Source organism: Myxine glutinosa, chromosome 7 (assembly GCF_964187855.1).
Source record: "Myxine glutinosa chromosome 7, kmMyxGlut1.1, whole genome shotgun sequence".
Classification (NCBI taxonomy): Eukaryota; Metazoa; Chordata; class Myxini; order Myxiniformes; family Myxinidae; genus Myxine; species Myxine glutinosa.
The window spans coordinates 28,404,198-28,431,173 of NC_136267.1; the positions used below are offsets into that span (position 1 = coordinate 28,404,198).

A 26,976-nucleotide genomic window follows, 5' to 3' on the forward strand; every position below is an offset into this window, starting at 1 on the left:
CCTTCCCCCTGTCTCCCCATCTTGTCTGCCACTCCCCTTTTTATATGTTTTATGTATCGGTTTGACTTTTTGTGTGATTAATGTTGGCTCTTTCATGAGCCTCAATCTTGTATCCAAAAAAAAATAGCAAATATAATGTAAAATCAATTACATCCAAATCAGAATCCATCATAAATGTCAAATCATCATTTAACTTTTTCGTTGAATATATGCTGCTGAATGTACCATTGATCACATTTCTGAGTCAAGTATGATGACATCAGGAATAAGAAGAAGCCTCACCACCAACTTCGACCATTTCCAGAATTGTTTTATTATTTGTATTCAAAGGTCTGGTAATTGTTTTGTATTTATTTATGCGAATGTGTACTTGTATATACCTGTCATCTCAGTATAATTCATCAAATGTCTGCCCGTCGGTCCGTTCCCAGGTACCGCAAAAATGGCTGAACCGATCGCAACGAAATTTTGGGTGGGTAATCCTGGGACTCCCTTGAGTAAAATAGGCTATATTGTTTTCCAATTTTTCCAATTTTCCAATTTTCCAGTTTTTCCAAACACGATGGAGTAATATTTACCGATATGAACAGTGGTAGGAGGAAGTTGTTGTGGTAGGAGGAGACCTAAATGGACATGTGGGAAGGAGTATGTATGGTTTTGAGGGAGTTCATGGGGGTTATGGATATGGTGTGAGAAATGGAGAAGTGAAAGGATTTTGGAGTTTGCTGATGGAGCTGATTTGTTGATTTGTAACACTCAGTTCCAGAAAGGGGATAATAAGCTTGTTACATACACGTCAGGTGGGTCGACGACAACCGTTGACTACCTGATGGTGCGTAGGCGAGATAGGGGGAACCTCCAGGACACAAAGGTGATCCCGGGGGAGGAGGCTGTTTCACAGCACCACTTGGTTGTCTGCGACATAAGGGTGAAAGGTGCGAGGAGAGCTCGGCGGGTGAAGTACCAACCGCGAATTAAGGTGTGGAGGTTGAAACAGGTGACAGTAAGGGAGGCATTAAAAGAGAGGCTGAGTAGGGTAGAGGATGATGTGGTTGAGCTTGAACGTGGTTGGATGTCAATGAAAGATAGTCTGTTGGGAGCCGTTGGTGAGGTATGTGGATGGACAAAAGGACCACCGAGGCACGAGGAAACATGGTGGTGGGATGATGAAGTTGGAAAGAGGATTGACGAGCAGAGGAAGAAGTTCAAGGAGTGGCAGATGGCGAAGGGTACGGGAGCAGAAAAAGCAGAGCATGAAAGTTATAAGGCAGCCAAGAAGGCTGCAAAGAAAGAGGTAGCAAAGACGCAGGAGGCATGTAGGAAAATGTTCGGAGAACGCTTTGATTCGGAAGAGGGTCAGAGAGCGGTATTCAGGATTGCAAAGCAGATAGCGAAAGAGAGGTGTGATGTGATGGGGGTGAGTTGCTTGAAGGATGAAGTGGGACAAATCGTTGTGGACCCAGATGGAATTAAAGGAAGATGGAAAAGATATATGGAAATGCTGTTGAATACAGAGAATGAATGGGATGGCAACATAGAGAGTAACCCAGTTTTAGGACCGGCAGAGAAGATAACTGAGAAGGAAGTTGAGGAAGCGATAAAAGCAATGAAGAGTAGAAAAGCAGGAGGGCCGACGGGAGTTGTGGGAGATATGTTGAAGGCAGCAGGAAGTTGGGGTGTGAAGAGAATGACAGAGATCTGTAATCTGGTGGTGAAAGAAGGCCGCATTCCAGTGGATTGGGAACTGAGTACCCTCGTCCCTCTTTACAAGAGGAAAGGTGACCCTCTGGAGTGTGGCTCGTACCGAGCGATAAAGTTATTGGAGCATGGAATGAAGGTTTTGGAAAGGGTGTTGGAGAGGAGAATAAGGAAGAAGGTGAAGATCGACGAAATGCAGTTTGGATTTATGCCAGGAAGAGGAACGACAGACGCACTCTTTATTGTGAGGCAGTTGCAGGGGAAGTACACGGAGAAGAGGAAGAAGTTGTTTCTTGGGTTTGTTGATCTGGAGAAAGCATTCGATAGGGTTCCACGTGAAGTATTGACATGGGCATTGAGGAAGTTAGGAGTGGAGGAATGGTTGATCAGAGTAGTGATGGCAATGTACAAAAGAGCGCGCACAGCTGTAAGGACGAAGGACGGGAACAGTGGTGAGTTTGAGGTGAAGGTGGGAGTGCATCAGGGGTCGGTACTAAGTCCACTACTATTTGTAGCTGTGATGGAGGTGCTGGCTCAGAACGTAAAGGAGGGTTTACCGTGGGAGTTGTTGTATGCAGATGATCTGGTGTTGATTGTGGAAAGTATGGATGCACTGCAGGAAAAGATGAACAAGTGGAAGGAATGTATGGAGACAAAAGGTCTGAAGGTGAATATAGGAAAGACGAAGGTGATGGCAAGTGGTAAAGCATGTGGTGAGGTGGAAAGAACTGGGAAGTGGCCATGTGCTGTGTGCAGGAAGGGAGTCGGAGTGAACTCCATTCAATGTACAATGTGCGCTGAGTGGGTTCATCAAAAATGTAGTGGTCTGAGAGGGTCATTAACCAGTGTGGCAGCTACATTCAACTGTAAGGTGTGCACAGAGGGAGCTGCAGATGGAGGAAATGTTGAGTTGGATCTTGGAGACGGCGTGAAGCTGGAAGGTGTGAAAACATTTTGCTTCCTCGGAGACATGCTGAATGGAGAAGCTGGATCAGACACGGCAACGGTTGCTGGAGTAAGATGTACATGAAAGAAGTTTCGGGAACTGAGTGGCGTGCTGGTGAGGAGGGGAGTGTCATTGCAGCTGAAGGGAAAGGTGTATGCTGCATGTGTGAGAAGTGTTATGATTAATGGGAGCGAGACATGGGTCATGTATGTAGAGCAGCAACGGAGGCTGGAAAGGGTGGAAATGCGAATGGTTCGGTGGATGTGCGGGGTATCGTTGAGAGAGAGGAAGACAAATGATGAATTGCGAAAGATGATGGGAATAGAGCCTGTGATTGATGCTGTGAAGAGGAACAGGTTGAGATGGTTTGGTCATGTGTTGAGGAAGGATGAAAGTGACTGGTTGAGAAGAGTGATGGAAATGAATGTAGAAGGAAGTAGAGGACGGGGAAGACCGAGAAAGACTTGGCTGAAGATGGTGGAAGAAGAAATGCGGGCAAGGGGGTTAACAAGGAGAGATGCAGAAAATAGGGCAATATGGAGAAGATTGTCATGGGGACCGCAAGGCTAACCCCCGCTCTAGAAGGGAAAATGGCCTTAAAATGCATGTTGTTGTTGTGTGTATGAACAGTGATGTGGCTTTTATTGAAATTCTACAAATACTGTTTAGATTTTGATGATTTGCGTGTGATATGATTTAACGGATGTTTGTATAAATCGTTTGAAATAAAAAAAAGCCTTCAATTTCTGATATTTTGCCTTTTCATTTGGGCCTCCCAATTGAAGCCCCACCCATAGGGCGGGTACCGTTGCTGGTTAATCAAAAAGGCCTTGGCACTATATAAAAAGGCCTATATAACGATTTTCTTTTCAAATCCCCAAAAACGGAACTTTTTTTTTTTTTTTTGCCTAAAACACTCCCAAGCATTCACTGATTGGCAGTTTAACTGTGAAAACTCTGAAAGTTTAATGAAGATCCGTTCAGCCATCCCTGAGAAAAATGGCGACACACAGACAGACCAACACCTCTCTTATATCGTAGAAGATTAGGGGAGGGAGCCCCTGGCCCCCTTTCCAAGGGAAAACATGGCCATGGGGGCACTGCTTAAGGTGTAGGGCATGGTCACGACTCGATGCCACATGGCCACTTTGTCTGTATCTAGTTGTCGGTTCCTGAGAAGATATATATATATGTATGGGGAAAAAAAGTTGTGCGGTCAGGAAAAAAGTGAGAAAAAACGTTAGCAGAGGGATGGAGAGGAGTGGCGATCCCCCATTTATGCCACACACTTACTCGTGTGTACCAGCCATAAACAAGCCATCATTGCCCGAGGAGACTCGACATCATAATATTATATATATATTATATATCTATATATATATATATATATATATATATATATATATATATATATATATATATATATATATATATATATATATATATATATATATATATATATATAATATATATATATATATATATATATATATATATATATATATATATATATATATATATATATATATATATATATATATATATATATATATATATATATATATATATATATATATATATATATATATATATATATATAATATATATATATATATATATATATAATATATATATATATATATATATATAATATATATATATATATATATATATATAATATATATATAATATATATATATATATATATATAAACATATATATATATATATATATATATATATATATATATATATATATATATATATATATATATAATATATATATATATATATATATATATATAAATAAATAAAAAATATTAAATGTAAGCTGGTGGGATGGCCTCGAATAAAGGTATGCACATTTGGCTCTAAGTTGTTTGTCTCAACCCACCTATAAACTGTTGTCCCCGGTATTTCACAGGCAGAGCGATTCATCAATGTGTGTGCCTTCCCTCCGATGGACATTAAACTGGGCATTCTGTCTGCATTTAGTTGGTGGATATTAAGATGTAGCTGGCAAGATAGCCCCATCCTTCATGAGGAGTAGTTGAGCCATCACCAGCACCATGGCCAAATTAGGCATTCATACCCTCACTACTTGCTGGGAAGGCAATGGAAAACCGTCCAATATAAACAAAATTGTTGGAACAAAACAAAACAACCCACGCGCACATGCACGCTATGATCTACCACCTGACTTGCAACATGTCAGTCTGCCATTGAAGTTGAAGCTAAGAAACAGTGGCATGTACACCTGCAAATTCAGATACAGCAACAGCATTCTTGAAGGACAATTAAATTATTGAAGAAAATGACGAAAATATTACAATTTCAGATCTTGTTGGAAAAGTGAGATAATACTGTGGCGTTGAGGCTAACACAACATTTTGCTTAAAGGAATAGATAACTTCAATGGTCTATCAAAATAATAGTTGATAAAGAACAAGTTAATTGATGCATCAAAAATTTGACACCCCACACCTGTGGAAGGGAAGGTCTCCACTGAGAAAAACCTGACTTATGTCTCAGAAACGCTTAATTTGCTGCCGAAGACTATTTTCAGCCAAATGCAGGTTTACGTGAAAACTGCATCCAGAGATTAGGTTAAATCTCGATATAATGATTGATTAACCTTTGACCCCCTACCCTACCACCCCACCTCTCACCCAATCAAATAAACCACAACCATTCCACTCCACAAACAGGAAAAGGAGTTCAGGTGCACCACGACTTTGCACCGAAATTTCCCATCGTCTCTTGGCACAGCAATGGATCCTGCAAGGATGTGAATAAATTGGAGGCCAGAAGTGGTGCATATCAATGACCAGAAATTCCTGGCTTCTTCCCCGATCACTTTGGACCATATGCTACAATGACCAAGTGGAGAACAATGCTGGAACGTTGGATTGGTTCCCTGATAGATCGGTTCCCTAGCGACAGAGGCCGCCAACAGAAAGCGCATGAAACCGATACCATGGAACTTGCTTTAGACACAGATTTAAAAAAAATGCAATTCGACAAACAAGCTTTCTTTCAATGGAATGCTATCTGGAAGGAATGGTGACCTCCAGGCGATTAAAACCCTAAACCTAACAAGGAAAAATGATTTGTTCTGGATAATTTTCTGGACGCCGAGATCAGTGAGACGTGCATGTTCCGGCAAACTGTGGCACCCAGGGGAGTCACACTGCACGCTGCAACAACACCTCAATTGGAAGGAAGTACAGCAGTGCTTGCTTTTGACTTGCCACGGATGAGCAAACGTTTCATAACGTGAGATGTTCAACAAAGCTTTCATAGAATTTCGTTCATGGACGGACCTCTGGAAGCTTGTACCTGTTGCTGTGTTTGGGCCTTGGGGAGTTAGTGCTGAAAACTATCGATCTGGATTTTTCCCAACATCTTTGATCTTTTTTTTTTTTTTTTTTTTTCTTTTTCTGTATACAAGATCGAGGCTCGTGAAAGAGCTAACATTAATCACACAAAAAGACAAACCGACACACAAAACACAAAAAAACAAGGGGAGCGGCAGACAAGATGGGGAGAGAGGGGGAAGGACACAAAAGAGAGGGGGAAGAAGGGGAAGGACACAAACACAACATTTGAGAGCAGGGACATCGGGAGGACTTGGGGGGAGGTGGGAGAGGATTAAAACATATGAACACTGCAAGGACTCTGGGGTGAATTACCGGGGGTAGAAAAGATCAAGGTTTTCGATGGGGGACGATAAGAGATGGTGGTGAACAGCTGTTTTAAAGACCTGGAGGGAGGAGTGGGATTGAAGGGAGTGGGGGAGTTTGTTCCAGAGGCGGGAGAAAAGGGGAATGAAAGAGTGAAGGTGAGCAGAGAGCCTAGACTTTGGCAGTTTAACCATAAGAGGGTTGCAGGCAGATCTTGTGCGACCTGAAGGAATATTGGGGGGACAGAGCACAGAGAGAGCTGGGGGAGCAAGGCCGGAGAGGAGTCGGTAGAAGACAGAAAGACCACCAACCTGCCTGCGGTGAGTGAGTGAAAGGCCCTCGGCGTTGACTACATCGCAGGAGATTCCAATGATTCTGAAAGCTTTGGCCTCAACAGCGTGAAGCCGAGCAAGGTGTGAGGCAGGAGCACCAGCCCAGAGGGGGGAACAGTATTCCATTGAGCTGTGGATGAAAGCCTTGTATGTGGTGAGGAGCTCAGGTGTGCCAAGGAAGGACTTCGCACGACGGAGGATGCCCAGTCGGCGACTGGCTTTGGAGGCCAGCTTGGAAATGTGGTTTTCCCAAGAAAGATCATGGCAGATAGTGAGACCCAAAAGCTTGAGCGACAGAACTTCTTGGAGAGGATTGTTGAGAAAGTAGATGGGAGGGTTGTCCAGTCGGTCCTTTCGGAGAGACATTGTAAGAGTGTGAGATTTGTCAGGATTGAAAGACATGTTCCACTTGTTTGACCAGTCTGTGATTTTGTCCAGGTCTGCAGAGAGTGAGGAGGCTGCAGACTGCCGATTTGAGGGATGAGGAATGGAGCGACAGAGAGTAGAGTCGTCAGCAAAGAGATAGAGAGGATTTTCAAGAGAGTCAGAGAGATCATTGATGAAGACCAGAAAAAGCACAGAGCCCAGAACACTACCTTGGGGAACTCCAGCCTGAACAGGAAGAGGAGATGAGAGAAACCCATTCAGGGCCACACGTTGACTACGACCAGAGAGGAAGTCCACCAGCCATGCGTGGAGATTTCCATGGATACCAAAGGAGGAGAGTTTGGAGAGCTAAGCAGGGTGCCAGACCGTATCGAAGGCACGTGAAATGTCAAGAGAGACGGCTCTAATTTCCTGTTTGGCGTTGAGGACCTCCATCCATTGTTGAGAAAGCAGAAGCAGCATGTCCAGAGTAGAGTGACCAGGTCTGAAACCAAATTGATGATCAGAGATCAAGCCATTGGAGAAGAGGAAAGATTTAATATCTGAAGCAATGATGGATTCCATGACTTTGCTGATAATTGGGAGAAGGCTGATTGGTCTGTAGTTGCTGGGATCTGTTTTTGCACCATTTTTGTGCAAAGCGGTGATGTTGGCTGATTTCCAAGCAAATGGCAGATGACCTTGAGCAAAAGAGAGGGTGAAGAGAACAGAAAGAGGGAGTGAAAGAGCAGAAGAACATGATTTTAGGACCCGTGGGCTGATGCCGTCAGGACCAGTTGCAGAATCAGAGTCGAGGGTTGACAGAAACTTTTCCACCTTGTCAGGAGGAAAGGACACAGAGTCCAGGGGCAGCTGGGTACGACTGGGTACGGTGGGTACAGAGAGGGATGGGTTTGGGACACAAGATTTAGAGGCAAACACAGAGTTGAGGCATTCAGCTTTTTCACGTGCGGAGTCAGCCGTTAAGCCGTTTGAGGTGAGGGAGGGGATGGAGGGGGAACAAACACCAGAAACAGATTTGACCAGACGCCACCAGGATTTGGAAGAGGGAGACAGATAAGAGAGTTCGGTCTTGAGAATGGTGAGATATTGTTTCCTGGCTCTCCTGAGGGTGGACACACACTTGTTTCGGGCTTTGTGAAAGGAAATGAGATTTCCTTCCGTTGGATTTGCTTTCCAGGAGACGAAAGCAAGTTGTTTCAGGGCAACAGCCTCACCACAAGATTCCGTGTACCATGGACGGGAGGAAGGGTATGACAACTGAAGACGAGATGGTATAAATCTGTGCATGAGAGAGAGCAATTTACTTTGAAAGAATTCCCAGGATGAGTTGATGTCAGAGGCGGTAGAGATGGGAGACCAGTCCAGATGATTGATGGCTGCTTGAAGACCGTGCCAGTTGGCCTGAGTGGAATGCCAGACTCGTCGACGCTGAGGAGGCTCTCTGAGAATGGTCAGAGAGATGTCCACTTTGACAAGCACATGATCAGATGAGCCGATTGGAGCAGAAGAAGAGCAGCAGACATTTTCAGGGAAGTTTGTCATAACCAAATCCAGAAGAGAAGATGCTCCGTTGACTGAGATCCGGGTCGGGAAATTGACAGATTGTGTCAGTCCCAGTGAGTCGCAGAAGTCCTTTGCTGAAGAGCCATGGCTGGTGAGAGAGGTACCCACACCCAGCCAACTGGCATGGTGACAATTGAAATCACCACATATGAGGAAGAGAGAGTTGGGATGGGTAGATAGAAGTTGGTCCATATTATCAGACAGTGAGATGTAGATGGAGTCATCGCTGATTGGTGGACGGTACAACACACATATGAACAAAAGGTGGGAGCGAAGGGGAAGCCGTAGCCAAAGGTATTCCTGGGGGTGAGGTGGAGAGAGGGCAGTGGAGGGCGAGTGAGGAAGAGAGAGAAATCTTTGCTCCTTTATCTATCACTTCTATTTTCAGTCTTTCACACTTTGTTTTACTTTTTCACATTTCTCTTTATTCGAGCTAATTCTTGCTTTTTATTTTTTTTAAATTCATTTTCTTCTCTTTTACCCTCAATTTCTCTTTCTTTATCTATCCATCTACAGAGAAGTGAATTCTTAGAAATCGTGTTTTGTAAGACACACTCGGCTGCACCTGGATGAGCTTGAAGGTTGAGGAGTCGCAGTTGAAACCCAAATCCTATCCAGGTTCCTCCTGATGACTCCATCTTTGCTCGTTCTGATTCCTTCTGATGACTCCAATGCAGAATTTGGTCTATCATTTGATTTCATTACCTCCGCCATCGAAGGTGGACGGAAGTTACGTTTTCACTCCTGTCTGTTTGTCTGTGAGCAGGATATCTCAAAAAGTCATGGATGGATTCGGCTGAAATTTGGTGGACAGGCTGGTAGTGATGGGCGTAATCGATTACTTTGATTACTGTTAAGAATGGTGGAATAATCGGTTACTTCATGAGTAGTCGGTTACTTGGATGAGTCGATGGTCGCCGATGTCCTCGTGATTGACAGATGCCAAATTCTATTAAATTGTTATAAAATCTATTAAATTGTTTTATTTCGATTTATTTTAGATTATGTTCTCGCTGCATTGTACACCGAGTTCACTCACATTTCGTATCTTTGCTTTCATTGCTGACACCGTTTCTCTTTTTCTATCTTTGCTTTCATTTCTTTGACACTGTGTCTCCTTGGGAAGAACAACATGTGCTTAACCACGGATGAAATCAACTTCATGAGGGAAACCATCACCATTTTGTGCCCATTTGAGAAAATCACGACAGAGATGAGTGCTGACCTCCACGTGTCAATATCAAGGGTGATCTTCAATATACGGACACTGAGAGAAAATGTCATGAAAATGAGTGGGGAATCGATTAGTTCAAACAGTGGCAAGAGGCTGCTTGAGGAGTTGAACAAAAAAATGACAAAGCGCTTCCTCCACTACGAAAGCAACTTTCCCCTGGCAGCTGCCACATTGTTGGATCCACGACTGAAGAAGATCCCATTTGTTGATGATGAACAAGCTAGCACACAGCAAGCTCGTCTTGTCTCAGAGATGAAGTCAAACGTAACTGCTGAAGCTTCAGGCGGCAGCACTTCATCTGCAGCTGGAACAAAGGAAGAAGAAGAGGATGACATGTGGTCCTGGTTCAGCAAGAAAGCCAAGGCATCTGAAAGTCACCGCACCCAATTCACCGAGGCGACAGTGGAAACAGATTCCTATATGAAAGTGAAGCTCATTGGGATGAAAGAAAATCCCCTCGCATGGTGGAAAGAACACGCTGCTGGATACCCTCTGTTGGCAAAGCAGGCAAAAAATATCTCTGCGCACCAGCAACATCTGTGCCGTCGGAGCGACTTTATTCCAAAGCCGGGGAGCTGATTTCAGAGAAGAGAAATCGCCTCAAAGACAAGCATGTCAACATGTATTTGTTCGTTAACAACAACTTGTAAAGTCATGTTCCTAACAATGATTTGAAAAATAAACTTGAAAAGTCACCCCCCTCCCAAAAAAAATCAACTCAAAGATTACAATAAATAACTAGTCCCCGTCTCTAACAACAAACAACTCGTCTCGAACCGCCCCCCCCCCCCCCCAAAAAAAACACAAAACAAAACGGTGACAAAAATCAGACCAAGTAGTCGATTACTCTCGATTACTCCTTGCAAAAGTAATCAGTAATCGCGATTACAAAGAATCGATGGTATCGCCCACCACTACAGGCTGCATGTGTGACAAGAAAAAATTGTCTCTCTCTGTCTCTCTGTGTGTATCTGTGTGTGTCTGTGTGTGTCTGTGTGTGTCAGTGTGTGTGTCTCTCTCTCTCTGTCTGTCTGTCTCTGTCTGTCTGTCTCTGTCTCTCTACCCACCCTTCCCAGTCATACCCAACTACTCCAGAATTATGTCTCTTTTGCACCTGAGAATGTGGAAAAGTTTGTTGCAAACCTTGCCTCTGACCCTGCAACTGGACCGGATGGCATCAGCTCCTATGTCCTAAAAATCTGCTCTGCTGCTCTTGCACTTCCTCTCTCTGCCCTTTTCACCATGTCATTTACCATCAGTCATCTTCCATCTGCTTGGATATCAGAGAGCACAGCATTACGTAAAAAAGATGAAAAAACGGATCATCTCAACTTCAGACCAATTAGCTTACTTCCAATCTTCAGCAAGGTCATGGAATCCATAATCACAGTTGACATAAAATCCTTCCTTTTCTCCAACAGCCTTATCTCAGATCATCAATTCGGATTCGGACCAGGCCATTCTATCTTTGACACATGCTGCTCCTGCGCTCACAACAATGGATGGAAGCCCTCAATATCAGGCATGAGGTCAGAACATTCTTTATGGACATGTCTCGAGCTTTCGATACAGTCTGTGCTCTGTTCCCCTCTTCCCCAACCAAAGGTATCTACAGGATACGCACGCGTCTCCATGATCTGCCACATGAGGTCCACCAGCACCTCCCTCCTGTTGAAACTGCCTAAATCCAGAACCACTGCTCACCTCCACTCATTTATTCCTCTGTTTTTCTTGCCTGTGGAACCACCTTCCACACTCTCTTCAATCCCACTCTTCCATCCAGGTCTTCAAGACAGCTGTTCACCACCATCTTTGGTCATCCCACATCTGGAGCCATAATCTTTTCTACACCCGTTAAACAACCTCCCACCCTTTCCAAAATATTTGCTTTTGTATCCATCTTGTCCATCCCTTGGGTTCTTCCCCACCCCTCATCGTTACCTGCATCCCAAATTTGTCCGTCTCTGTCTACCTTCTCCCTCTGCCATGCTATTGGTGTTTCCCCTTTCTCCTGCTGTTCCATTTGTTATGTTGTGTCATGATCTGTTCTGTGTCCTAGCTCTTCCAAGAGCTAGACCGACCATGTATAAAAAAAATAGAAACAATAAAAGTGATATACAGAACAAAGTCAGATATAAAAAGAACAGATATCCCCCCCCCCCCCAACCCCCTTCCCCCTCCTCCCACACCACCACCTCTCTCCCCTTGAAAAAAATGCCCCCAAACCACATACACACACACATGTGCACAAGCACCAACTTTGAAAAGTACAAAAGTAAGACAAACTTCCCGTATGAGCAAAGGACGACCCTTACACTGGAGACTAAGCTTGCCGTGAGATTCAATAAATGTTGTGGGGTGGGCTTTCACCACCAGATCAGGAACACTGGCAAATATAAATGAAATACCCACACAGCTCCCATGGTGTGCGAAGGAGAGGCGGGAGGACACGTGCTGGCCCAGGCTGTCGAAAGCAGACCAGCTGCTCTGCATGGCCCCACTCAAACAGGCGTACGGACCCATCCTGCGCACCTGTAAGGTCTGCAACACAAGTCCAGAAAGGGAGAAAATGTTACTTGGGCAATGTTGCAATATCTGTGAATACCTTTCAATATGTAACTTTACGATAAACCTAAGACCATCATGTACATATGAACCATTGGTCAAACAGGCAGATTTGTATTGTGCAAAACAGGTATACGTATTAATGCAACATACGTGGCATTCTCCGAGGTCAACTTGTTGCCCAAAAAAGGTAAAACACCTCCCCTGTACCACCACCACCCTCTCCCCCTGACCCTTCTCCCCCCCCACCCCCACCCCCCGCCCCTTCTCCCCCCCACCCCCACCCCCCGCCCCATGGAGTTGCTCTACATGTTTCATCATGCAAGTTAAAGCACCTGCTTGGCTGAACTGAGAAGCAAGCTATAAGGATAGTCAAAACTCTTCACTCCATACTCATGGTGAAGAAGCAAGAAAAGTAAGTAAACAATGGTGGAACACCTCACGATATGTGGAGGTTCGAGGTATGAAACTCGAGAAGAGGATCCAGGATTTTAGAGGTGGGGGTTAATTTATACAGATTGGTGTGTGCGTGTGTGTGTGTCGTTCGTTGTTATCTCCATATGTGGCTTTCAGAAGATGGAATGGAGCCATCTCAAGTCTCAACCTTTGTGTGTGTGTATGTGTGTATGTGTGTATGTGTGTATGTGTGTATGTGTGTATGTGTGTATGTGTGTATGTGTGTATGTGTGTATGTGTGTATGTGTGTATGTGTGTATGTGTGTATGTGTATATATATATATATATATATTTATATATATATATATATATATATATATATATATATATAGTAACGAATTTGAGAAAGTGTAAAGAATGTGAGAATTATGGTTTTGTTGTGTGTAAATGGCACCCTCCATAATGTAAAGAAAGGTCGAAGCTCGTCCTTTTAGTTAATTCCATAAACCTACACACAGGGCACCATATATCCTTTTAAATAGTTAGTCCCTTATTCTATGTCGCTTAAGGATGTGTTTCCCAATAGTTTGACTCTTCATTGCACCGAATTAAATAAGAGTAGGTCCCTCCGACGCCCCATGGCATCTTCCGTTTGCCAGGTTTGCCAGGTTTGCTGCATTTGACTCCATTACGCACGAGGTAACCACGAAGAAGAAAGGCGGGTCTCCACCTCGTCATAGAGGGGAGGAGTGAGTCGGCCCCGCTTATCCAACCCAGAACGAGGGGTTTGGCTTGAGAGGGCGGAGAGAGAACGCTTGGGGGAGGTTCGCAAAGGTTGAAGGGCGGGGCCTATATAACCCGCAGCGGGACGCTCCCCACGGCAGATGAGTTCTGAGTCCAAAGAGATGCGCTGGAGATGAGCAGGTGTGACCAAGCCGCCGTGATACGTGCCGCGCTGCAGGAAAAAAGGACCGAGGCAACGCAAGGAGTGCGCGACGCAGCAGGCGGAGAAAGGAACTTCGCCCGCGCAGTTTGGGACCACGGGAGTTTGCACGACCGCGGCTCGGCTTCTTGATGGCGGTGCCTTCTGGCCCGACCGTGCCCAGGCCCCGCTGAACCTTCCTTGCCTCTCAAAGCCATCCATTTCCAAGCCATCCATTCCTGCCTGCATTTCCCGTGTAAGTGCGATCGTTCGTCTGTCTTTCACGTTGTCCTGGGGTATTAATTAAGCTTGTATAGGTCAGCTAATGATTCACTGTGTCTCCTGCTCCTTCCATTTCCCTGTATATAACCTTGACTGCTCTTTTTGCTTTGGCTTGTGCAAATAATTAATAAATCCTGTTATTCCTCCGTACTTCTTCTTCATTCTCGTTCGGTTCGCTTTAGTGGTTTCAATATTGAGTTTACGTGGCGCGATTCGGCCAACGTTCAGAATCGGGTTAGTCTTTGTTAACGGTTCGGGCCGCGGCTGCCATCCGCTCGGTAAACCATTACCATCTTATCCGCGGTCGCGAACGAAGCTGCTCACCGGCCTTTCCGGAGGTCGCGGTGCAGCTTCAGGGACCCCGTCGGTCAGTAACAAACGAGGGGACTAATCCCCCCTCAAAGGGGAACCATAGGCCGACGCTGGGTATCCGTAACAATATATATATCTATATATATATATATATATATATATATATACATATATTGTTACGGTACGCGGTTAAGGATGGTATGTTTGCCGAGCGGAGGCTCCGCGACCGAACAGTTGTTCCCCGACTAAACCCGATTCACCCAAACGTTGGCCGTATCGCGCCACCGCTATTCAATCGGGAAAAGACTAAGACGACGAATGCAAAGAGGAAGAAGAAGACGTACAGAACAGTAACGGGGTTTATTATTATTTACACACATAAGCAAAAAGAGCAGTCACGGGTATTTACAGCGGACATGAAAACGCAGGTGACACAGTGAAATTTACTAGCTTATACAGACTTAGTTACTACCCAGGACAGCACGAACAAAACAAACTCATGTACGCAAATGGGGAACTTGCAGGCAGGAATGGCTGGAAAGGATGAGCAGGTGGGATCACAGGGCACAGCGAGCAGGTCCACTCCGGGCGGGAAGCGGGGAGCCGGCAGCTCCTTGTATTCCGCTTTGCAGCGCACGCCGGCAGGGTCACTCGCTGCCCCGTCAGGGCTTCACGCGGCTGGTTGAAACGGGGCTGGTTGAAGCGGCTCTTTGTCAAAGGCTTTTCGTATCTCTCACGCAACTCCGGTGCAACTCTGAACTCTCTCCCGGTGGACTGCCAACCCTCTCACGCACCTGGATCCATCTGCCGTATCCCTCGTGTAGCTTGTCCCAGCGATCGTCGCACCCTTCTGTCCAAACCTTCAGCGCGGGTCTGACACGCCCCTTTCGGTTTCGGTACCGCCCTCTCCCCCCGTGCTCTGTTTCGTGACCTTGTATGGTAATCCCACGGGCTTGTCTCCTTATTTGGGCATGGCGCCGACGGCACGCCCCTCGTGGCGAGCCACGGGCTTGTTTCCTTATTTGGGCATGGGGCTGAACAGCCCCGCCCTTGCCTCTCCTTGGCGCCCCCGCCCCTCCTGTTCAAACAGAGCACGGAGCACATATTCACTATAGCAGCGAAATGAGAGGGCGTGCACCCCACGCTTGTGAACTGCTTTACCCGCAGATGGAGAGTTTGGCTGGGAAATGGAAGTATTGAAGGGGAGCTATTCTTAATTGATTCGGTGCAATGGAGTATTATTCTAATGGAAGACAAGGCCTTACTCTAAAACACATAATAAGATATAAGCTACTGAACAAGGGTTTTATCGGGTCCTGCAATGTGGTGTTTCATGGAATAACTACCGGGACGCCCTTTTTACCTTTACACAACTCTGGAGGCAGGAGGGGCCATATTCAAACAATGTTCATACAACAATTTACCACTACAATACACACAATCAAAAAAATGCAATCCTCATATCCGCAACAATATATATATATATATATATATATATATATATATATATATATATATATATATATATATATATATATATATATATATATATATATATATATATATATATATATATATATATATATATATATATATATATATATATATATATATATATATACATATATATATATATATACATACATATATATACATACATATATATATATATACATACATATATATATATACATATATATATATACATATATATATATATACATATATATATATATACATATATATAATAATAATAATAATAATAATAATAATAATAATAATAATAATTCATTTATTTTGTATAGCGCTTTTCCAGAAGCCCAAAGGCGCTTTGACAGAGTGGCAAACATAATGCATAACAATACATGAAAACAACAATTGCAAAAAGACAAGAATCAATAGGGAAATATTTAAAGCAAAAGGAGGGAGAAGGAGAAGAGATAGTCAGGGGTTAAATGCTGTGGGTTGAATGTTGAATGCAGTGTTGAACAGGTGGGTCTTTAGTGATGTTTTGAATGTGGTGAGTGAGGAGGAGTCTCTGATGGTGTGAGGTAGTGAGTTCCAGAGGGTGGGAGCAGCGACGGAGAAGGCCCTGTCCCCCCAGGATCTGAATTTGGTCCGGATGGAGGGGGTCAGGAGGTTGGTACCAGCAGAGCGGAGGTTGCGGGTGGGAGTGTGTCTGGAGAGGAGGTCAGCCAGGTAGGATGGGGCCAGGTTATGGAGGGCTTTGTATGTCAAGAGGAGGATTTTGTACTGGATTCTCTGGGGGATGGGGAGCCAGTGAAGCTTGTAAAGGAAGGGGGTGATGTGGTCACGGGTCCGGGAATGGGTGAGTAGACGGGCAGCGGAGTTCTGAATGTATTGGAGTTTATTGGTGATTTTTGAGGGTGAACCATAGAGGAGGCTATTGCAGTAGTCCAGACGGGAGGTGATGAAGGCGTGGATGAGGGTTTCTGCAGCCGTGGAGGAGAGGGATGAGCGGAGACGGGCAATGTTTTTCAGGTGAAAGAAGGCTGACTGTGATCTGTTTAGTGTATTTGTCGAAGGAAAGGGTTTGGTCAAAGATGACGCCAAGATTCCGGATGTGAGGGGAGGTGGATACTGGGATACCGTCGATGTTGAGGGCAAAGTTATGGGTGGATTTTGTGAGCGTTTTTGGGCCAATGATGATTATTTCAGATTTATCACAGTTAAGCTTGAGGAAGTTGATTTGAAGCCAGGATTTTATTTCAGTGATGCAGTTTGTCAGGATAGAGTGGGTGTCGGTGGAGACGGACTTGGTGGAGATGAAAAGCTGGATGTCATCGGCGAAGCAGTGGAATTGGAGACCATGACGGCGGATTAAGTGACCGAGCAGGGACAGGTAAAGGATGAAGAGGAGGGGGCCAAGAACTGAACCTTGGGGGACACCTTGGGGGAGGGGAGCAGTGGGGGATTTGCAGTTATTGATGGAGATGAACTGGCATCTGTCAGAGAGGTATGATTTAATCCAAGAGAGGGCAGTGCCGGTAACGTTAAAGGTGGATTCGAGTCGGGTGAGGAGGATAGTGTGATCGATGGTGTCAAAGGCAGCGCTGAGGTCGAGGAGGACGAGAATGTTGAGGTTGCCAGCGTCAGAGGAGAGGAGAAGGTCGTTGGTGATTTTGAGGAGAGCAGTTTCAGTACTGTGGTTGGACCGGAATCCGGATTGGAATGTTTCATACAGGTTATTGGCAGAGAGATGATGTTTGAGTTGAGTGGCTACAGCGCGTTCCAAAACTTTTGACAGAAAGGGTAGGTTGGAGATGGGTCTGAAGTTGTTTAGGGTGTCAGGGTTTAGACCAGGTTTTTTTAGAATGGGGGTAACAGCAGCAATTTTGAGGGAAGGTGGGACGATGCCTGTAGACAGGGAGGAGTTTATTGTTGCGATGATAAGTGGAGAGAGAGCAGGGAGGGAGGCTTTGACAAAGCTGGAGGGGATGGGGTCAAGAGTGCAGGTGGCAGTTTTCATTCCTATGAGGAGTTCAGAGAGGTCAGTAGGGGAGATTGGGGAGAACCGAGACAGGGGATGGCAGGACAAGGGGGGGCAGGTGGTTGGAGGGGGAGCGGGTGCGGCGGTGGTCAAGCTGTTGTAGATGTTGTCAATTTTGCGTTGGAAGAAAGAGAGGAAGGAGATGCAGTTGTCTACTGTGAATGACTGGGTGGTGGTGTTCAGGGGGCGGAGGAGTTTGTTTATTGTCGAGAAGAGTGCTTTTGGGTTTCCGGAGCCAGAGTGGATAATTTGAGAGTAGTAGGCAGAGCGGGCGCGGGAGAGGGCATCTTTGTAGTGTTGTATGTGGTCCTTGTAGGCTTGGGAGTGAACTGTGAGACCCGTTTTATTGCGGAGTCTTTCAAGTTGGCGAGCACGAGTTTTTATCAGGTGGAGTTCAGGGGTAAACCAGGGAGCAGAATGGGTGAAAGAAACTGTTTTGGTTTTTACAGGTGCAAGCTGGTCAAGGCAGGAGGAGAGAGTGTGGTTGTAGTAGTCAGTGAGGTCGGAAGGGGTGTGGAGGTCAATGAAGGGAGAAGTGGACATTTTTTCAGAGAGGGTGGATGAGAATGAGGTAGGTGAAAGAGCGTTTAGCTTACGGAAGTTGATTGTGCGATAATGCCTTGGTGTTGGGGCGGGGATGTTGATGGTCAGAGTGATGGCTAAGTGGTCAGAGAGGGTGAGGTCGGAGCCATAGAGATGGTGCAAACTTAATCCAGTGGAGCAGACAAGGTCCAAAATGTGACCACGGATATGGGTAGGAAAGTCGACATGTGGAGTGAGGTTAAAGCAGGTGAGTAAATCAGTGAAGTCAGTGGTTATTGTGGAGTCAGTGGAGTCCATGTGGATATTGAAATCACCAAGGAGGAGGATTGAGGGGGAGAGGGAACATAGCTGGGTCAGAAAGTATGAGAAGTCAGACAGGAATGATGGGTGTGGTTTGGGAGGGCGGTAGACGACAGCCATGACTGACTGCGTGTGACCAGAGAGTTTTAAAGCCAGGTGTTCAAATGATGGAGCAGATGAGATGGAGATGAGGTTGGTCTTGATGTCTTGACGGTGGATAACGGCAATTCCACCACCTCGGCCCTCCGAGCGTGGTTTATTGACGTAGGAATATCCATTGGGTGTGGTGAGGTTAAGTGTGTAGTAGTCCAGAGGTTGTTGCCAGGTTTCGGTGAGACAGAGAAAGTCCAGTTTGTTATCCAGGATGTATTCGTTCAGGATGAGGCATTTGTTGTTGAGGGACCGGGTGTTGAACAGGGTGAGCTTGATGTTGTTTTGAACAGCAGGGATGAATTCAGGTGATTTAGCCAGGGTTCGTAGGCAGGAGGTGCGATCGTGTGGGTTGCTGTGACCAGGTGCGCTGGGACGAAGAGTGAGAGTGCGCAGAGCCGACCAGAGGACGGGGATGGAGTGACCTGATTGCAAATAAACAAACTTACGACCGGAGCCACGGTGAATGTACCTGGGTCGTCGGAGGAGTCCATTTGATTTGATGGCAGAGATGCATGATGGGGTGGAGCGGGTATTGAGCAGAAGAAGCCTTGCGGCGGAGTACCTCAGAGCCATGCCAGGCAGGAGCGAAGGGACGAGTACGAGGCCAAGGTCGAGGAGGTAAAGCGGCAAACGCAGCGGCAAACGCAGCGGCAAACGACTGCAGCCGCTAATCAAGACCACAGCGGCAAACAGCCACCGCCGCAAACAACGGCCACAAACAACGGGAGCGGGCCTGAGGAAATAGTGGAGGAGCCGGGCAGGCGAAGCCAGGAGCAGAGCCGGGACCGAGCAGAGGGCAGACCCAACGGTCAAAAATCCGCCACGACCACCAGAAAAACAAACTATGTACAATGGCCCAGTCGGAGAAGCGGCGAACAAGTAACGCCAGCGTTATATATTCTACCTGGACTATACATATATATACATGACATACATATATATATATATATATATATATATATATACAAACATATTGTTATGAATTTGGTAATGCAACATCTAGAGCTAGGTAGATCTGAATAGGTAGGTATTCGGCTGTCGTGACAGGGACTCTACATGTAATAAGTTCTTGATGTTTAGGCGTTTGTCGGGGTAAGATGTATGATTGTGGATCTACCTGGAGGTCCGAGTGTTAAATAGTGAGGGATTAAAGGTAACGCCCCTGTGAGTATCACCTAGTAATCAAACCTTTGTCCTTTATGGCACTGCAAACCACATAAACATTAGTTAGGTCCTTAGCGCAACATTAAATAATCCCCTTTCCCTGACAAGGACTTCGTATTAAATTGACAGGAAACCAGGTCAAAAACACCACCACAATTGGCCGCCACCGTGTACACCTCCAAAGGCCTAAAAACCTGGCCGGCACGTGTTATGCCAGGACCGCGGGGTCACGGACGGGAGATGTCAGGAGTCGCGGGAGGCTTTGATTGGCTGAGGAGTGCGCCAATGTGACGTCATCGGCCACCAATATAGGCGACGGTCGGACGCCATTTCGTGGCAGACGCAGGCAGGCACCAGAGAGTTGAGCGGTGGTGGAGAGTTGGAGAGGACACGCCATTCCAGTCGCAGTTCGAGTGCAGTTCGGGTTGTAGGGAGTCGCAGGAGACACACGAGAGCACACCCAGTTGGCACTGAGCAGTTCGTTGGCACTTGGCTGCCAGCACTCCCGCGTCGTCGAGTCGAGTGGAGTTGAAAGGAGTCCTTCCTGTCCCTGGTCAAGTGGAGCCGCTGGCCTGCGTCGGACGCGTGGTGCTTGGAGCGAGGGGCCTCGTGGTGTGCGATCGGGCCGGAAGGAGCGGTGCTGGACACCAACAATACAAGACGACAAAGACAGATAAGCCCGATCTCCGCGTATATTTTGAACGACGGGACGTGTTATTTTCGTGATTAATCTCCCTCGTTTGTGTTTGCTGTCAGTCGTGTGGGGACGTCCCGATTTAGGTTTATTAGAATTATTAGATTTACCGGCGGGCTTTTTCACTGGCTTTACTTTTCCTAATAAACCCTTATATTACTTTTTGTACATAATATCTGAACGCAGTTTTCCTGGGTGTTTGATTTTAATAGATAAGGTTGCGGAGCCTTCGCTGCGCCCCGCCATTCCGCGCGTTGGTGTTGAACTTGAGTCCGCCATTGAGTGTTCGCCTCGGGAGTTAAAGTCTCGCAAATCGGTCATCCGTAACTGTGGTGTTAATCACGGTTACGCGACAAGTGGTGTCAGGAGTGTAGGATTTGAACCCGTCGGACAAATTTTTTTTGTCCGCGGCGAGACATCGACACGGTCGGACAAATTTTTTTGTCCGCGGGGCGACATCGACACGGTCGGGCGTACATTGCGCCCGACGTTCGAACGAAAAATTGTTATAGGCGAGGCGGAGAAATTTAGTAATCAATTGGGCATACGGAGCGCGATATCGCGTCTTCGTCAAATTTAAATTGTGTTACTGGAATTATTAAAATAAATACGCGCGCGGGAAACAATCTTCCGGAAAGCGGATGTCGGAAATTGACGAGATGGAAGTACGCAGCGAGGCCTCCGTCAGCGTCGGGAGTGAGCCGGAAATGGGGGATAAGGAGGATAGCGTTGGAACTTTCCCCGCCGCTGGGACGGCCCCGATAGATCTCCAGACCATAGTAAATTTAATAAATGCTCAGAGGGCCGAGGGTGAGCGAAACCTTGCAGAAATTCGGGGAGACATGAGGGCTCAGAGTGAGCGATTGGAGAACCAAATGGGGGTAATGAGGGACGAAGCGAGGGGTACCGGTGAGAAGTTAGACAATAATTTTGAGGAGTTAGACAAGAAAATCGGGAAGTTAGACAATAATTTTGAGGGGTTAGACAACGGGATAAAAGAGGTGAAAAATGGGTTAATGGGGGTAGAAAATAGAATGGCTGCCCAGGAGAATCAGATAGAGGGAGTGAAAAATGGGTTAGAGGGGTTAGAAAACAGTATGGAAGGAAAAATTGGGGAAATGGCACAGCAGCTGGGGGAACGAATTGATGGCATAGAAGGGAGAGTGCAAAACCAAATTACGGACAGACTGGGGAAATTTGAGGGTAAAGTAGAAACTCAAATGGGGGAGATGGAAAAAGCCATAGGGGTGGAAATTGAATTGAAACGGGAGGAATTAATGTCGAAAATAGAGGAGGGTGTGACGCAGGCTGTCCAAATGGGGGAAAAGTTGGAGGGTCAGATTGGTGCCACAAATGCTCGAATTGATAAAGCAAATGGAGACCTGGAAGGCTATCGGGGCCGGGTGGATGCCAGAATGCTACAGCAGAGTGAGGAATGGGGACTGCTCAACCGACAAGGGGGCAAATTGGCCGAGGAGGTGAGGGGGTTGGAAACCCGCATAAAAGAGCAGGAGCAAGGGTTAATTGAGAAAGGCCTGTGGGGGCCACTAATGGATAATGAAAGGGTGAGTGATTTTATGCAGGAGCGACTGGAGATCTGGGACAATACCATCAAGCAGGAGGTTGGTCGGGTTCAAGAGAGCCTGAAGGAAGAGGTGAGTAGGTCGGTTAAACATCTTCAGGACCAGATTAAAGTGACCCAGGAGACCCTCACCACGAGCCACATTTGGACACCAGAGGCTCCGAAACGGAATACCCAGTTGGGGGGGTGTTTTGGCCCCGGACTGGATTTGGACAGAGAGGAATCGGGGAATAGAGTCTCTGGAAAAACAATCCCCCTCGTACATTTTGACGGATCAGGGAGCCTCGAGGCTTTCCTGACACAATTTGAGTGCGTGTCTCAGCTCAATGGTTGGGGAGAGCGGGAGCGCATGGGGAATCTGGTGGCGACACTGCGTGGGTCAGCCGCCGACGTGTTGAACGTAGTCCCAGAGGGAATATTGACCAGCAAGGCCATTTGTGAGGCCTTAAATAACAGGTACGGGACAGGCGCAAGGTGCGACCTGGTCAGGGCACAGCTGCTGCATCGCAGGCAAAAGCCTAATGAGACGTTGCAGGAGCTGGCCCAGGATATATACCAGTCTGTGAGGATAGCATACAGGGACCTACCAGCACAGGCGTGGGACAAGCTGGCGATAGAAAAATTTATGGCGGCTCTCCCTGATCCTGAGGTCCGGACGTTGGTGGAGTTACAGGACCCACCCACGGTGCACCGGGCAGCGGAATGCGCGGCGAGACTGACCTTTTTGAGAAGGTCGAACCGCGCATCGGAGAGGGCACCTGTGACGGTACGGCAGACCGAGGTGCGGGATCGGGAAAAGCCAGAGGATGACATCGGGCGAATGTTAAGGGGAATCAGCCGCCAGCTGACAAATTTGATGGGGGGACAAATTGCAGGGAGCGAGTCACGACAGGGTGGTCCAGGTTGGCCATCAGGACGGCCTGATTTTTATCGGGCTGGGCCGGGAGAAAGGGGGGCTCCACCTGGCTACCAGAGGGGTCCGTTCTTGGGGACTTGTTTTAGATGTGGGAGAAGAGGGCACAGTCAGAGGAATTGTCGGCAACCATATGGGCCCCCACCTCCTGACAGGCTTCGCAGTCCAGAAAGGAGGGGGCCCCCAGTAGGTCCACAGATGCCAGACAGAGGACCACCACCTCCGCCTGGGCCAATAGAGGTAGAGTGTGCGGGAAACTAGAACGAGCCGAGCATACGGGGCCATGCTCGGCTGGCAAGTGTGTGGAGAAGCGCCCTCCTTTGGTGGAAGTAGTGAATTGCGGACAAATTGGCACGGGTAATCTAAGGGTTAGATGCAAAATTGAGGGAGAATTTTGTGAGGCTGTGGTGGACACTGGAGCCAGTGACACCATTATCAATCCGGGTGTGCTAGACCAGAGTGTTGGAGGCTGGGACAAAATTGATAGGGTAGAAGGACACAGCCTTCAACTGGCTACGGGGGCAACGGCACCAATATTGGGACGCGGAGTGGTGAGGATGGAGTTGGGTGGCCTGGAGGTCAGCGTGGTTGTGTGGGTGGCGGGGGTGTGCGATCAGTGTCTGTTGGGACTGAGTTTCCTGGTGGAACATGACTGCCAATTAGACCTTGGGCGTGGTCATATGTGGTTGGGCACCGAGAGGCTGCAGTTAATGGGACTGGGGGATGACGAGGAGGTGCAGGGGACGTGGCTGGAGGTGCCGCGCACTGTGACCGTGCCTCCCAGGTCCGAGAGAGTCGTGATGGCAGAGTTAGCAGCAGGTGCTCAACCCATTGGCCAGCTGGGGCTAGTGGAGTCGTGGTCCTCGCAGGGGACGGAGGAATTAATGGTGGGTCGCACCCTCATAGACACCCGTGGGCCTATGCTGGCAGTCAGGCTGCTCAACTTGTCCGACAGCCCCCGCACTATAAGGGGCGGAGCCATCGTAGCCAAATGCAGTAGTGTAGTAGAGGTCACCGGAGGAGGTGGATCCACATGCTTGCCAGTACAGCCGGAAGGAGGGCAAAATTTGGGGAAATGTGATTGGTCAGAGGGAGTGCGGGACATGATGACACGCTCTGAAGAGGGCCTAACATCGGAGCAGGTAGAGACGTTGCACAATTTGGTTGGTAAGAACTTGGGTGTTTTTTCTCTCTCCCCCGAGGATGTTGGACGCACGAGTCTCGTCAGGCACAAAATTAGCACTGGCGAGGCTCGGCCTGTTCGCCAACCGCCGAGGCGGCTCCCTTTCGCTAAGAAGGAGGAGGCAGAGGAACAGGTGAGCAAAATGGAAAGAGCCGGATTTATCGAGCCCTCGGTGAGTCCTTGGGTGTCACCCATTGTGCTGGTGAAGAAGAAGGACGGGACCACTCGGTTCTGTGTGGACTACCGCCAGCTCAATCATGTGACACTCAAGGACTCGTATCCCCTGCCAAGGATCGATGACACCCTCGATGCCGTTTCAGGCTCAACGTGGTTCTCCACGTTGGATTTAAAGAGCGGTTATTGGCAGGTGGAAATGGATAAAGAGGCGAGGGAGAAAACGGCGTTCACCACCGGAAAGGGTCTCTGGCAGTTTGTCGTCATGCCCTTTGGATTGTGCAATGCCCCTGCCACGTTTGAGCGTCTGATGGAACGTGTTTTAATTGGCTTACCGTGGCAGACTTGCCTCGTCTATTTGGATGATGTATTGGTCCACGCTCCCACATTTGAACAGGCTGTCGAAAATTTGTCAGACGTATTTGGGAGATTAAGGGGTGCCGGGTTGAAATTAAATCCGAGCAAGTGTGAAATTTTCAGGAGGGAAGTGACTTACCTGGGTCACGTGATCAGTGAGAGCGGCGTGGCCACTGACCCAGGAAAGGTAAAATCTGTACAAGAGTGGCCCGCCCCTAAAAATGTAAGGGAGGTCCGAGGATTTTTGGGCCTCTGCTCGTACTACAGGAGATTTGTGGCAAATTTCGCGGAAATTGCAAGACCTTTGCACAAATTGACAGAGAAAGGAGCCAAATTTGTATGGTCAGAGAGCTGCATCGAGGCATTCAGTCACTTAAAACAACGTCTGGTGGAGGCCCCAGTTTTGGCATACCCAACGGATGATGGCAATTACATCCTGGACACAGATGCGAGCCAGGAGGGATTGGGAGCTGTGTTGTCACAAATGCAACAGGGAGTCGAGAGGGCTATTGCGTATTACAGTCGGGCACTTTCGAGGCCCGAACGAAATTATTGCGTTACCCGCAAAGAACTATTGGCCTTGCTGTCTGCAGTTGGACACTTTCACCCTTACCTTTATGGGAGGGAGTTTGTGATCCGAGTGGATCATGCCTCCTTGCAATGGCTCCTTCGGTTCAAAGAGCCGGAGGGACAAATTGCAAGGTGGCTTGAGAGGCTGCAGCAGTATAATTTCACTGTGCAACATCGGCCTGGCAAAGCACATGCCAATGCAGACGCTCTCTCTCGGCGCCCCTGTTGGGAGGCACAGTGTAAATTTTGTGATAGACAAGAAGCCAAGGATCCAATTGGGCAGGGCCAAATTGATGCATGCCTATATGCAGCGAGAGTGACCAGGCGAACTTTGCCACAACCCCCACAGGAATTGGGCGATGTGAATTGGCAAGAGAGTCAAAGGGAGGATCCCGTTTTGGGGCCCCTTTTTCATTGGCTAGAGGAGGACAAAAGACCCTCTTGGGAGGAGATTGCTCCACACGGAGCCCAGGTAAAGGCCTACTGGGCACAGTGGCAGATGTTGGGGTTGAAAGAGGGCTATTTGTTCAGAAAGTGGGTGACACCAATGGGTGATGTAGCTTCCTGGTTGATAATTGTACCTAACAAATTGAAGGAAGTGGTTATGGGGCACGTGCATGGGACTAGGACAATGGGACATTTGGGCGTGGCCAAGACTTTGTCCAAATTACGACAGAGGTTCTACTGGGTGAATTCGGGCAGAGACATTCAAAATTGGGTGAGATCCTGCGACCTCTGCCGCGGTAAGAAGGGACCCCCACGGGCGCGCAAGGCCCCGCTCCAGGTGTACAATGTCGGGGCACCGCTCGAGCGGGTGGCAGTGGATGTGGTGGGGCCCCTGCCAGCCACCCGCCGAGGGAATCGGTACATTATGGTGGCAATGGATTACTTCACCAAGTGGCCAGAGGCCTACCCATTGCCCAACCAGGAAGCCCGGCTGGTAGCTCAAGTTCTAGTTGAGGGATTCTTCTCCCGATTTGGCGTCCCAAGGGAGCTACACACTGACCAGGGCCGGAACTTTGAATCTGCCCTCCTGCGGTCGGTGTGCGAGCTCCTCCAAATTCATAAGACCCGGACGACTCCCCTGAGGCCTCAATCGGATGGGATGGTAGAGAGGTTCAACCGGACACTGTTGACACAATTGGCCCTCTTTACATCTGAAAACCAACAGGATTGGGACGAGCACCTTCCCTTTATATTGATGGCATACCGGACCGCCCAGCATGCGACCACTCGGTGCACCCCCGCCTTGTTGATGTTCGGTAGGGAGATGCGAGTCCCCACAGATTTGTTGATGGGACCGTCACCAGGGGAACCGGGTGAGCCAACTGTGGAGAGCTATGCAACCAATTTGAAAGCGAGCATGGAAAAGGCTCATGAGTTTGCGAGGAAGCAAATTGGCTTGGCTTCTTCGCAGATGAAAACGCGGTATGACGCTCGGGCTCACACACCTCGTTTCCTTCCTGGAGACCTTGTTTGGCTCTACTGGCCCCGGAGAAGGAAGGGGGTG

General features: G+C 47.5%; 1 protein-coding gene across 1 annotated transcript in view; it reads right to left on the bottom strand.

Moving 5' to 3' along the window:
• LOC144892908 (dmX-like protein 1) overlaps nucleotides 1-26,976 on the bottom strand; it is a 77,485-nt gene that overhangs the window by 21,380 nt on the left and 29,129 nt on the right. Inside the window, exon 2 of the mRNA XM_078781379.1 lies at nucleotides 12,258-12,386. Within this exon, the coding sequence (XP_078637505.1) occupies nucleotides 12,258-12,386 (129 nt within the window). The remainder of the gene's footprint in view (nucleotides 1-12,257; nucleotides 12,387-26,976) is intronic.